General features: G+C 42.2%; 1 protein-coding gene across 1 annotated transcript; it reads left to right on the top strand.

The window, feature by feature from the left end:
- Positions 1 to 9,755: 9,755 nt before the first annotated feature.
- UFC1 (ubiquitin-fold modifier conjugating enzyme 1) lies at positions 9,756 to 13,814 on the top strand. The gene is made up of 6 exons (XM_036273390.1): positions 9,756 to 10,136; positions 11,935 to 12,002; positions 12,253 to 12,316; positions 12,583 to 12,659; positions 12,902 to 12,992; positions 13,416 to 13,814. Exons 1-6 carry the CDS (start codon positions 10,014 to 10,016, stop codon positions 13,491 to 13,493), a joined length of 501 nt encoding a protein of 166 aa, XP_036129283.1. The 5' UTR covers positions 9,756 to 10,013; the 3' UTR covers positions 13,494 to 13,814.
- The last annotated feature ends 51 nt before the right edge of the window (positions 13,815 to 13,865 follow it).

Raw genomic sequence — 13,865 nt, 5'->3', positions numbered from 1 at the left:
AAACTGGTTGACGACTGGCACAGAATCAAAAAGAAGGGAGTGTTTCAAGAGGATGGAAGTTAAAAACGTGCCAGATGTCCCCAGAGGTAGCTTACAGGAAAGGGGCTTTTGGCTCCTGACCCAGGTTTTCTGGAAGCTTGGCAAGAAGGTCTGATGGATCCTACAGCCATGCTGTTCTACCATGGTGGGTCGTACGGCCAGTCCGTGTTTCAGTGGGTGTGGAAGTTGAAACTCGCCAGCTTAGGCACCACCAATGTTTCCACACTCAAGAATGATACCCTCTCATCCCAGAGGCTGCCATAAAAAATAAACACCTGTGTTGCTGGAAATGCTGAAGTTAAGGAATTATAAATTGGAGTTGAGAAGGTCAAAAACTAACTAGGGATCATGGATTTTCCTAGAAACACACAATGATAGGAAGAGTGAGTCACAGACGTTATTTAATAGGTGCTCTGTAAGCATGAGAGCTAAAGGGTAGTAGAGCAAATGGCTTGAGCTTCAAAGAGGGAAGCACTTTTGGATGAAGATGGACAACCCCTTGTCTGAGAGCAGTGGACAGCAAGGAGGAGGGTGACACCTGCCATCCATTCCTACTTTGGGACAAAGGGAAGAGATGTTGGTTAGAAAAAAGCCAAAAACTTCTACCACACCCATTTTTCCCACAATACCCACTGGAACTCTTCCTTTGTGAATAACCCCTATATCCTCGTTTTCTTCACAGATTGCTCCCTGGTTCTTCCTACAGGGAGAGTCACTAGGACAGAAGTAGCTGTGATGCATGGAAAGGGGATATTTCCCACCTACATAAGCCCACAAAAAGGGCAGGCACAGGCAGTAGTTAAGCTAGATTCATATCCTGTCACCCATATCCTGGGGTGGTCTGACACCTAAGTAGTCTTGGCATCATAGTAGTAACTCCTTTCCATATGCCTACCTCTCCTACAATCCTAACCCAACTCCATTTGTCTAGACAGTAGGATAGTTGTGTGTTTCTAAGCTAGTCAGTCCATTCGTGGCTGCATTTGTAGGGGTGGGATGGGGGTGCTGAAAGTTCACTCTTTCAGCATTTCAGATTTAGCAGGTGCTGAAGAGGTCATAATGTCCGTAGAGCTGAGCAAATTTCTAGAGGTGATACTGGAGTCAATACTACTAAGCTAAGGACACCTGTGTAGAGATGGCATTCCTGTGCCCATCACTGGGGAAAACTTTCAAACAGTAACATTTTTTTGTTAACCATAGCTAAAGAGCTGTGCACTCTTGGCTTAAACTGTACATCATCTCTATAGTTAAAACAAAAATTTCATCTCTTGCCCTTATTTTTCCCACCCTCTCCTTCAACTGGGAACTTGAGTTTTCCCTTCCTTTACATCAGTTCTCGGCTCTCTTCCTCCAAGCCTCAGCTGAGAAAACATCCCTCCAGCTTTCAAAGACTGGCCCTTCACCTTGGCCCTGATTGACATCCTTCTCCTGCTTCTCTAAACTCTATTTCCACAATTTTCTCTTCCTTCACTAGACTCTTGAAGCTGACACCCTTTGGCTACTTTTCACATCTCCTATGTCCACTATGTCCTATGATACAGTGCTCAACTCAGTGTAGTTCTCAGTGATTTGAAAGTCCTTTTTCTGTTTTTTATCCTCACCCAAGCACATTTTTCCTTTTCTGTTCAGATAGAGTGGGAGGGAGAGAGAGAGAGAGAAACATTGACGTGAAAGGGACACATCGAGTGGCTGCCTCCCGCACACCCCAACCAGGGCCAGAGACAAATCGCAACCAAGGTTATAGGCCCTTGACTGGAATTGAACCCACGACTCATTGGTCTGCAGGCCAATGTTCTAACCACTGAGAAAAACCAGCCAGGGCTGAAAGTCCTTTTTCTGTACTTAGAAAAATCTACCTCTTTGTAACTTCTGCTTATTGGTCCTATTTTTTCTTTCTGGACCATTGTCTGCCCTTTAGATGGTACTATGTCCCTATTAAATATTTTTTTCTTTCTATTGCTTATCAGTCTTTTGGCTAAGATCAAGTGTAATATCTGTTCTTATCAGTTTTTTCTATCTGGATCATTTCCCCCCTTCAGATGGTACCATGTCCCTAGTAGATGTTTTCTTGAGTGGATGGAGGTGAGAGCTCAAAGTGCAGCAGATCTCCACTCAGGCTGCTGAGTGCTCCAGTCCATGCTGTTCTGCAACGCGGCCGGAATTGAGGTCTTTTCAAACCAGACATTCCCTTAAAACAGTCCACACCCTTTTAGCAACCTGTTGTCAAAAGTATCCTCTTAACTCTCCCATGCCCAGAGTCCTGTGTCCCTGCCTGAGCTTTATTGTTGAACTTGATCCTACAGTGACTTGTTTTCTTGACTGTCCTCTCTAGTTCTTGGTCCCCCCTTAACGCCAAGCTGCCCCAGTTACTCATTTTCACCCAGGCTTCATGTTGGCTCCTAATTTCTGAGTAGAATAGTAGGGGCCACAGTCAGTCACTGAAAACATGATCTGCTGTCTAAAATGCTCCCTGACCAACAATTTTTTTAATTGATTTTTTACAGAGAGAGATAGAAGCATCGATGTAAGAAACATCAGTGGGCTGCCTCCTGCACACCCCCTACTAGGGATCAAGCCTAAAACCCCTGCATGTGCCCTGACCGGGAATGGAACTGGGACCTCGCAGTCCATGGGAGAATGCTCAATCCTCTGAGCCACACCACCTGGGTTTAGGGTGTTCTTTATAACTGCTCTCTGCTGCCCTCATGGGGATGATTTTTCAAAGTCATTGATCAAATAAACTCAAAATGGATAAAAAACTTAAAGGTGACTCGTGAATCCATAATCCTAGAAGAAAGTGAAGGCAACAAAATTTCAGACATCACACACAGCAGAATTTTCATTGATACAATACCTAAGGCAAGAGAAATGGGGAAAAAATTAACACATGGGACTACATCAAACTAAAAAGCTTCTGCACAGCAAAAGGAACAACCATCAAAATGGAAAGGGAACCCACTATATGGGAGAGCATAATTGCCAACAATACATCAGATATGGGGTTAATTTCCAAAATATACAGAGTACTCATACAGCTCAACAAAAGGAAGACAATCCAATTTAAATGGGCAGAGGACCTAAAGAAACACCTCTCCAAACAGGACATACAGATGGCCAAGAGACATATGAAAAAATGTTCAACATCACTAATCAGAGAGATGCAAATTAAAACAACAATGAGGTATCACCTCACACCTGTCAGAATGGCTGCCATCAACAAACATCAAACAAGTGCTGGCAAGGGTATGGAGAAAAGACTAGTACACTGCTAGAGGGAATGCAAACTGGTCCAGCCACTCTGGTTGTACCTCAAAAAGTTAAAAATTGAACTGCCATTTGACCCAGTGACCCCACTTATAGGAATATACCCTAAGAAGCCTGAAACACCCATCAGAAAGACTGTATGTACTCCTATGTCCACAGCAGCACTATTTACAATCGCCAAAATCTGGAAACAGCCCAAGTGTCCATCAGTAGATGAGTGGATAAAAAAAGCTGTGGTACATGTACACGATGGAGTACTATGCAGCTGTAAGAAAGAAAGATATCTTATCCTTTGAGACAACATGGAGGGATCTGGAGAGTAGTATTCTAAGCGAAACAAGCCAATCAGAGAAAGACAAATATCACATGATCTCACTTATTTGTGGAATATAATTAACAAAACAAGCTGATGAACAAAATAGACTCAGAAACATAGAAGTAAGGTACAGACTGACAAATCTCAGAAGAGGGGGTTGGGGGGGGAGGGAAGAAATAAACCACAGAATTTATATGCATGTATGCGTAACCATGGACATAGACAACAATGCTGGGGACAGGACTGGGGGAGAATTGGGAGGAGGGTGTCAATGGGGGGAAAAGAAGAAACATCTGTAACAAAAATAAATTAGTAAAAACATTAAAAATTAAAGTCATTGGTCATCCAATAGACCAGGACACAATACAGCCCTGCCTTACCAGCCCCACCAGCCAATTAGAGAATTAACCAGGCCTTTTTTTTTTTTGGATTTTTTAGAGAGACAGACACACATCGATTTGTTGTTTTGCTTATTCATGCATTTATTGGTTGATTCTTGTATGTACTCTGAGGAATTGACCCACAACCTTGGTGTATTGGGTGATGCTTTAACCGACTGATCTACTGAACCAGGGCTAAACAAGTCTTTGGTTGGTTGTTCAATCAAATAAAAATGCCTCTAGTCCTGGCCAGTGTGGTTCAGTGGTTATAGCGTTGGCCTGCAGAACGAAGAGTCAGGTGGGTTCAATTCCCGGTCAATGGCACATACCTGGATTGCACATTTGATCCCCAGCTCTGGTTGTGGTGCATGCAGGAAGCAACCAATTGATGTGTCTCTCTTACATCAGTGTTCCCCCCACACGCACTTCCCTTCCACCCTCTCTAAAAGAAATAATCAATGGAAAACTATCCTTGGGTGAGGATTAACAACAACAAAAGAATTTAGTACAGCAGGAAGGGGAATAATATGCAGAAATAAATACTCTCTATATACAAACAACAAGTTAAAGATATAATCAAAGAAAAGACCCAACAGCAGCAAAACAGATAAAATGACTAGGAATAACCGTAACTAGAATGTACACAATTAAAATGCTACCCACATAAAATAAAGTTGAACAAATGGAAAGTAACTTCATGTTCTTGGATAGAGAAAACATAAGGATGTTAATTTCCCAAATTTGTCCATAAATTATATATGATCTAGATTTTAAATATCAGCAAGATTTTAAATTTAAATGTTAAAATAAGGAAGAATTGAAAGGAAAATTCTGGAAAAGCAAAGCAATGAACACAAGCAAGCCCAACCAGATACAAAAATGCATCATACTGTGAAGCTACAAAAATTAAAACAGTGGGATGATGCCCTGTGAACAGACAAATTGATGAAATAGAATAGAATGTCCAGTAATAGACCCAAATTCACATGGAAATTTATTTTATTTTATTTAGTTAATTCTCACCCAAAGATAATTTTTCCATTGCTTTTAGGAGGCAGTGGGAGGGAGGGGGATAGACAGAGACACATCGATTAGCTGCCTCCTGCATGCATCCCAAATGAGGCCGGGGATTGAACCTGCAACCCAGGTACATGTCCTTGACCGAGACTTGAACCCAAGACCCTTTGGTGCCTGGGCTGACACTAATCATTGAGCCACACTGGCCAGGGCACATGGAAATTTTGTATGATAAAGACATCTCCTTAGATCAGTAGGGAAATATGCATTATATAATAAATGGTGTTGAGACTCTGAATGGAAAAGAATATTGGGCCCCTACATCATACCCTCCACCAAAATCAATCCCTTATGGCCCTGGCCAGGTGGCATCCCCCCAATACACCAAGGTTGCAGGTTAGCTCTCTAGTCAGGGCACATACAAGAAGCAACCAATGAATGCATAAGTGGAACAACAAATCAATGTTTCTCTAAAATCAATAAATGAAAATAAAATTTAAATTCCCTATAGGATTTAATATCTTCTCATAACTAATGCAAGACACTGGGAGCTACCTAAAACATAAGGGTACAAAAAGACTGAAAGTGAAGGAATGGGAAAAGACATTATGCAAACATAAACCAAGTGAAAATTCTATAACAACATAGAGTAGATTTGAAAGCAAAAAGCATTACTAGAACCCTGGCTGGTTTGGCTCAGCAGTTGAGCATTGGCCCGAGGACCAAAGAGTCCTGTGTTCAATTTCCAGTCAAGGGCACGTACTTCGGTTGCAGGTTCAATCTTCAGCCCTGGTCAGGGTCGTGTGAGAGGTAGCTAATCGATGTGTCTCTCTCACATGATGTTTCTCTTTCTCTCCCTCTCCCTCTCTCTATCTGAAAATAAATGGGAAAAAATATCCTCTGGAGAGGATTTATTTTAAAAAAAAAAACAAAAAAACATTATTAGAAATAAAGATCACTTCATATCAAAAAGTTCCATTTACCAGGAAATTCTAAAGTTGTATGCACTGAACAACCTCAAACTACATAGAACAGGGGTACAAGAAAAAAATAGACCAGTTCATATAATGAGATTTAACCTCTTGTTCTTCAGTAGAGTGTACCTCTCAACCAATAGACCCACCCAAAAAAATCAGTAAGGATTAAAAAAAAATTAAATAACAGCAGCAAATTGGATTCAAGCATATATATTCCACTATACCTAACAACTGCAAATTAGAAATTATTTTCAAGCACACTTAGAACATTTTTTAAACTGGCCATATTGTGCTATAAAGCAAGTTTCAACACATTTCAGAGGACTGAAATTGTAAAGTGTTTCTTGCCCTCATTGCTATTAATCTAGAAATCAGTAACAAAAGGTAACCAGAAAGTCCTTATATTTAGAATTTATGAAATATACTTGTGAATAACCCCCCCAAAGTAAATCACAATTATAAAATAATCGCAATTTAAAAATAAACTGAACTGAATAAAAATACTAAATAACAAAGTTTATGGGGAAAATGTACCGTCTTTCCCCCCCCCCCAAATTATAAGAGAAAGTTTATTTAGAGAGTTACAAAGGTAGTAGAAGTGAGCCTGGCTTAAGGAACAAGTTACAGAAGCAGAAAGGTTCTTGGAGCTTAGGAGAGAGAAAGGCAAAGGGAACATCTGGGGGTGGGGGGTGGGGGAAAGGCCAGGCAGGTACCAGAGAAGGAGAGAGCTGAAAATGTGTAGCCTTAAGTGCACTTGTTAGAAAATTCTTAAGTTTTGCAACCATCTTAAGAATCTAGAATAGTGCCCTGCTTAGAGCGTCGGCCCACGGACCAAGGAGTCACAGGTTTGATTCTGATCAAGGGCACCAAGTACCTCAGTTGCGATTCTTCCAGGCCCTGGTTGGGGTCCTGCGGGAAGGCAGCCAGTGGATGTGTCTCTTTAACATCAATGTCTCTCTCTCCCTTCTCCTTCTCTCCCTTCCTCCCACTCTATTTGAAGATAAATGGAAAAATATCCTCGGGTGAGGATTTAAAAAATAAAAACAATATGAACAAAGAAATGACAAATAGGGAAAATATTTACAACTCATCACGAATGGCTAATCTGACTAATTTCTTTCATTTTAAACAACAACAACAACAACATGCAGCCCTGGCTGGTTTGGCTCAGCGGTTAGAGCATTGGCCTGCAGTCCGGAGAGACCGGGGTTCAGTTCCTGCTAAGAGTATGTATGTCGGTTGCAGTTTATCCCCAGCCCTGGTTGGGTTGTGTGGGTGGCAGCCACTCGATGTGTCCCTTTCACGTCGGTGTTCCACCCCCCCCACCCCCCCACCCCCCGTATCTGAACAAAAAACGGAAAAATGTCCTCGGATGAGGATAAAAAAAAATTTTTTTTAAAGGCATGCAAATCAGTAAGACAAATGAGTGATAATTAAAAGGGGGCAAAAAATAGAATTTACAGAAAATAAATGGATACTAAACATATGAAAATATGTTAAGCCTTACTCATAATAAGTGAATGGACATTAAAATTGTCTTGAGATCCCATTTCAATTATGGAATTGGCAAAAACAACTTTGTTGCTAAGATTCTGATTTTTGAGAGGGAAACGTCATTTCATATATTGCTAATTGTAATACAAATTGCTTAATCTTTATGTGGGGCAATTTGGCAATATTTAACAAAGTTTTCAATGCACAAATCTTTTAAGACAACTGTTCCATATTTATTTATTACACATGTACAAAATGGTAAGCAGACAAAGTGATTAACTGCAGTACTGTTTATTATAGCAAAAGACTGAACACAACCTAAGTATCCATCCATGAGGGTCTGCTTGAAGAAATTAGGAGAATATGCAGTTCACAGAGTTGCAGTAACTCTCCAGTCTTTTTACCCCTAACTGTACTGAAGAATTCACAAATATAATTTATATTTAAAGAGATAATTCAGCCTTGGCCAGTTTGGCTCAGCAGTTAGAGCGTTAGCCCTCAGACTAAAGAGTCTCTCTCTGGTTCAATTCCGGGATTGGTCAAGAGCACGCACATACCTTGGTTTCAGTTCGGTCCCAGGCCCTGGTCAGGGTCGTGCAGGAGGCAACCAATTAATTGATGTATCTCTCTCACATCAATGTGATGTTTCTCTCTCTCTCCCCAACTCCCTTCCTCCCTCCCACTCTATCTGAAGATAAATGGAAAAATATCCTTGGGTGAGGATTTTTTTAATAATAAAATAAAGAGATAATTCAATATATATGTGATGATTTATATATACATATGAATGAGTACCAAATAAAAATAATGAACACATCCATCACTTCATATAATTAACTTTTTTATGGTGAGAATGCTTAAGATCTTTCCTTAGCAACTTTCAGATACACAATAAATGAACTGCAGTCACCATGCTTTATATTAGATCCTCAAGTTTATATCCTTTGACCTACATGTCACTATTTTCCCTTCCCCATCTCCGAAGTCTTATGACAAATTGCAAAGCCTTATTCCAAATCTCTGCACTCTGTACCACACCACAGTGCCTACACCCAAAAGGAAATAAACTTTTATTTCCCCTGGAGAGAGATCTCCAGTGAAATACTAAACAACTTTGTCTTACCTTTATCCAATATCCCATATTTTGTTTTATTATTTTTTTCTTTATTGATTTTAGAGAGAGAGGAAGAGAGAAGGAGAGAGAGAGACAGAGAAACACTGATGAGAGAGAACATCGATTGGCTGCCTCCTGCTCCTCACTGGGGATCTGGCCCACAATGTGGGCATGTGCCCTGACAGGGAATCAAACTGGTGATCTCTTAGTGCATGGGTCAACATTCAACCACTGAGCCACATCAGCGGGGCCAATATCCCATATTTTAAAGGGGAAAATATGTATAACGTGCTAATAAAAGTAAAAAACCACATTATCTCAATGAACACACAAAAAGCATTTGGAAAAAAATCAACATCCCTTCATGATTAAAACCTTCAACACTAAGAGCAGAAGGGAACTTCCTTAACCTGATAAAAGACATCTAGAAACACCTACAGCTAACTAACATACTTAATGAAGAAAGACAATGCTTTTCCCCCTAAAATCAGATCAAGACAAGGATGTCTGCTCTCAATCTTTATTCATCATTGTACTGGAGGTTCCAGCTATTAGAAATGAATGCTCATCACATCTATTAATTAAATATAGAATTTGATGATTAATAGAATCTGATCCAAAATTATTACTACAGGATGGAACGATTAATGGAGTAAAACCAAAATTAATGAGTTTAGGTTTAAAAACTAACTGGCAAATACAAAATTCTGCAGAAAGATTACTGGGTACCTGCTGTGTGCCATGCACTAGAGATGAGACATGATGCTTTCCTAGATGGGTTAATTTCAGACCAAAAAAAAAAAAAAGATCAGGCAAGACTAAACACATCTTCCTGTGACCTTGGCACTTATTAATCCCCTAATTCAATTGTGTTAAGTCTTCTGGGCTGGGACCGCATACTATACTTTGGGTCTCCAGGGTTTGCAATAATTACAATACCGTCCACTTGGATGACTTCATTGGCTCTGGACCCTCAGGCCGATCACTTGGAAGCAAAGGAAGCTATTCGACGCGAATCGCGCGTTTCAGGAAGGCAGTGCCTGGAACAGAGCCTAGGGCAGCCAGAAATTCTGACTCTCCAAGTTTGAGGAGGTGTCCGGAAGCGGCTCTGAGATTACTCCTCTGAGCATGAGCGGAAGTCACGCTTTGAGCAGTCTGCAGGGTTGGTGGTGGTTTTGTTTTTTTTTTAACTGATAGGCGCCATATTCAGAGCAATCCGTTTCCATTCTGTTGTTCCCGTTGTACCCACGAGCAGCTGACAAATTTGTCTTCGCTACTGGAAAATAAAGATCGCACTCAAGGAAGTCTTAAGGCAGCCCAAATCCCCATCTTCCCGTAGTAAAGATGGCGGCGCCCTGACTGTAAACGACAGGTAAAGCCACTTCCGCATTTTTCCTGCGCCCTCGTCCAAGATGGCGGACGAGGCTACCAGGCGTGTAGTGTCTGAGATCCCGGTGCTGAAGACTAACGCTGGACCTCGAGATCGGGAGTTGTGGGTGCAGCGACTCAAGGAGGAATATCAGTCTCTTATCCGGGTCAGTTGTGCTACTGCGGCCGGGCGCGTCGCGACAGCGTTGCGGGTAATCATGTGTGCTTAGGAATAGGCTCCGTGTGGAAGCCACTTCCGGTTTTAAAGTTGCACTCCCAAATTCATGGAAACTGGAAAAATGCGAGGTTAGGGGGCTTGGGGATGCGATGGTCGGGAGGAGGCGTTGGGAGCGACAGACGGACTAAATGTAGCTGAAAGCAGCACTTATTTAGGGATACGCCTCCGGGAAGGTGACGTGTCCCTCTGGCTCCAGGTGCTTACTCTCCTGGATGTGAGGAGGTGGTCCGAGTCCGGTCCGCACCTCTCTGCCTCCTTCTTCACTCCTGGGGGAGGAACACGCCGTTAGGGCCGAAAATTCCAGGAGGCCTTAGTTGCAGAATCGCGGAGCTGAGCTCACCGTGAAGAACGAGCCGTGCTCTCAGCTAATCTCCTTTCTCTGTAAGAAGAAAGTTTGAGTGGTCATCGGTCTCTGTCTCCGGCCGCGTGCATGCATTCACTAAAAAACCTTTATTGTACACCTAGTGCCTAGGAAGGGAATAAAGAACCGAATAAGGTGGAGCCTACCGAAGTAGACACAAACGGATCATTAAAAATTGTTTAGGTGGAGAGAAGGAGGCTAAGAAACTGTTCCGTTGTTTTGAAACAGGAGGTGAGATACCTAATTCTGTTCGGATCTGGTCAGGGAAGGCTTCCTGTAAGAGGCAGTGCTTGAGCTGAGACTTAAAGGTTAAACATAAGTTAGCCAGATAAAACATGAGGGTAAGAGAAGGACATTCACGGCAAAGGGGCAGAATGGACAAAGGCATAGACCTAGAACGGTATGATGTGTATGAAGCAACAACTAGTTCAGAGTTGCTGTAGCATCAAATGTGAGGCAGGGAGTGGTGGGCAGGCTTGAGACATAAGTTTGAAAGTGCAAATTTTATCTTGGATGCTTTGGGATACCGTTAAAGGATTTTAACTAAGGAACAACACGGTCAGATTTGGGTTTAGATCAATCACGGTGGCAGTAGAGAGGAAAATAGAATTGACAGGAATAAGATTGAAGGTAGGAGACAAGTTAGGAGGCTGCCATTGACCCAGGCAAAACAAAGGTGGTGATCTAAGCTCTGCAGTTAGTTATAGTGAGAATGGAAAGGAGAGGTAGATTTGAAGAATATTCAGAAGGTAAAATCAGCAGGACATTGTAAAGGGTCAGTGGACTAGAGTAAAGGAGAGAGGATCAAGAATGATTCCAGATTTCTGGCCTGGGTGACTGAGTGGATACTGATGCTACCGCCTGAGACTCATGCAGTGAGAAACAGGTCTGAAGGAACATAGAGAAATGCTGAGCCTGAGGTTCCTGTGAAATGAAGATAAAAATTTCAATATGTAGTTGGACACTGGAGTCTGAAACTCTGAGCAGACATCTGGGTTAAAGAGAAAGATTTGGAAGTCATCAGCATATGGGTGCTATATGAGGACTATATGAGATCCTCCATGGAGGGAATACCCCATAAAATGACTTGTGGGGTGAGGGCAAAAACTGTCAGAAGTGAGAAGAGAACCAAAATGCTGCCATCAACTTTTGTGCTAAATTAAGTGGATCCCAAGCATTCTGTTCTGCTCTGGGAAAGTTGCAAGTCCCCTGCTTACCAGTATAACTTTGTCTTCAGTTTTGCTTATGTCAGAAAAGTTGGGTAAAAATACTAAGAGAGAAAGTAATCACATACTTTTCTTTTGAGGGAAGGGGAACTGCCCTTAGCTCCAAATTCCCCCTCAAAGACCTAATTCTCTGCTTTTAGTATGTGGAGAACAACAAGAATGCAGACACTGATTGGTTCCGACTGGAGTCCAACAAGGAAGGGACTAGGTAGGCAGACCCTCTTGGGGGAGTGTCAGGGTGGGAATCTTACATGGCTTTAGCATTTTAGTGTCTCAAAGCACATTGCCAGGCCATCCCTGCCTCATCCCTGCATCCCTGGCTGTGTCTACTCCCACAGCTCCAGAGTTTCCCAATTCCCATCTCATGAGTCTCCCAGGCTGGTCACCTAAGCCAAGAAGACATAATTTTAACATGAGAACAATGGTTAAATTGGACTGAGGCTTGATCTTTGTTATAGGTGGTTTGGAAAATGCTGGTACATCCATGATCTCCTCAAATATGAGTTTGACATCGAGTTTGACGTGAGTATGATGGAGTGGGAAATATGGAGGTTAACAAGGTAGCATTTCTTGAAAGGCCCAAAGAAAGCTTTTCAAATGGAAGGGAAAAGCTGAGGTTTGAAGCAAGCATAGGTTACAGTTACTGATCTCCAAGTACAGATTTGGTTGTGCACATGCTGCTTGGGGAGTTTGCCAAACAACTCAGTTCAGCCAAGGAATGTGTGTCTAATTACATTAGTTCCTTTCTATCTTGATTTTCTTTTATTAAGGTTTTATAATTCCTCCAGATTCCTATTACATATCCTACTACTGCTCCAGAAATTGCTGTCCCTGAACTGGATGGAAAAACAGCAAAGATGTACAGGTAGGACTGAATAAGAGATGGGAGAGGGTCAATAAAGGGCCTAGGGAAGAATTGTGGAGGGGCAGGGATTTTCCCAGAGTCCCAGAGGGGCTCCAGGCCTCCCTCTTCCAAGCCTGGGCAAAATACTTGGCTGACCTTGTATTCAATTTAGATCACTGGTAGTCTTATGCTCCCAAGAGGCTGCTATGCTTTATGGTGAACTTTGCGTGTCAACACCTCCTTCCGTCTTGTCCCTTTCATAGGGGTGGCAAAATATGTCTGACCGATCACTTTAAGCCTTTGTGGGCCAGGAACGTGCCCAAGTTTGGACTAGCTCATCTCATGGCTCTAGGGGTAAGTTTGGGGTATTTGGTATGTAAGCAGGGAAAAGGATAATATAAGAAAAGTAATATAAGAAAAGTAAATATAAGCAATATAAGAAAAGTAAATGATACACCCTCACATCATTGCTTCTCTCTCCTTCTCCCTTCCTCTCTCTCTCTCTAAAAAATTAAAAATATAGCCCTGGCCAGTTTGGCTCAGCAGTTGAGCATCGGCTTGCGGAACAGAGAGTCCTGGGTTCGGTTCCTGCTAGGGGCACGTACCACAAATAAATAAATATATATATTCAAAAAAAGAGAAAAGTAACTGAGAACAAGGAATAACAGTGTTTTCCCTTGGGTGTGTCCCCCTAGAATCTCTAGGAAAGAGCTTCTGATGGAACAAGATGCATTGCCTAGGTGGTAATAATCTCACAGGGTCTCCATTGTATTACAGCTGGGTCCATGGCTGGCAGTGGAAATCCCCGATCTGATTCAGAAAGGCGTAATTCAGCATAAAGAAAAATGCAACTGAAGGATCAAGCCACTGAGGCTGGACAGAGGGACCTTTGATGGGCTACATACTTGTTTTCTGTTCATCCCTTACTGCTTCCCTTAGCTCCTTCACCCACAATTGTTACTAAGTAGCTGCAGCAGGCATTGTGGGGGGTGGGGGAGGAGCAGTATTGCTACTGAGTTTTCTAAGGGAGGGGAAAGCCTGGGGCTTTGAAAAACCAAAAGGCCACTTTTTTCCCTTCCCCTAAGTGGAACAGTGTAAGGTCCTGGAGGGATGGAGGGTGAGGGTACATAGTCTTTTTGGTTCCTGGAGATAACTCATCAATAAAGTGCTTCCTCTGGTGGCCTTTGGTTCTCATTGGTGGCAGTTAACAGGGGATGAGTAGGCCAA

Source organism: Molossus molossus, unplaced genomic scaffold (genome assembly GCF_014108415.1).
Source record: "Molossus molossus isolate mMolMol1 unplaced genomic scaffold, mMolMol1.p scaffold_m16_p_20, whole genome shotgun sequence".
NCBI lineage: Eukaryota > Metazoa > Chordata > Mammalia > Chiroptera > Molossidae > Molossus > Molossus molossus.
This window is presented reverse-complemented; position numbering and strand designations above follow the sequence as displayed.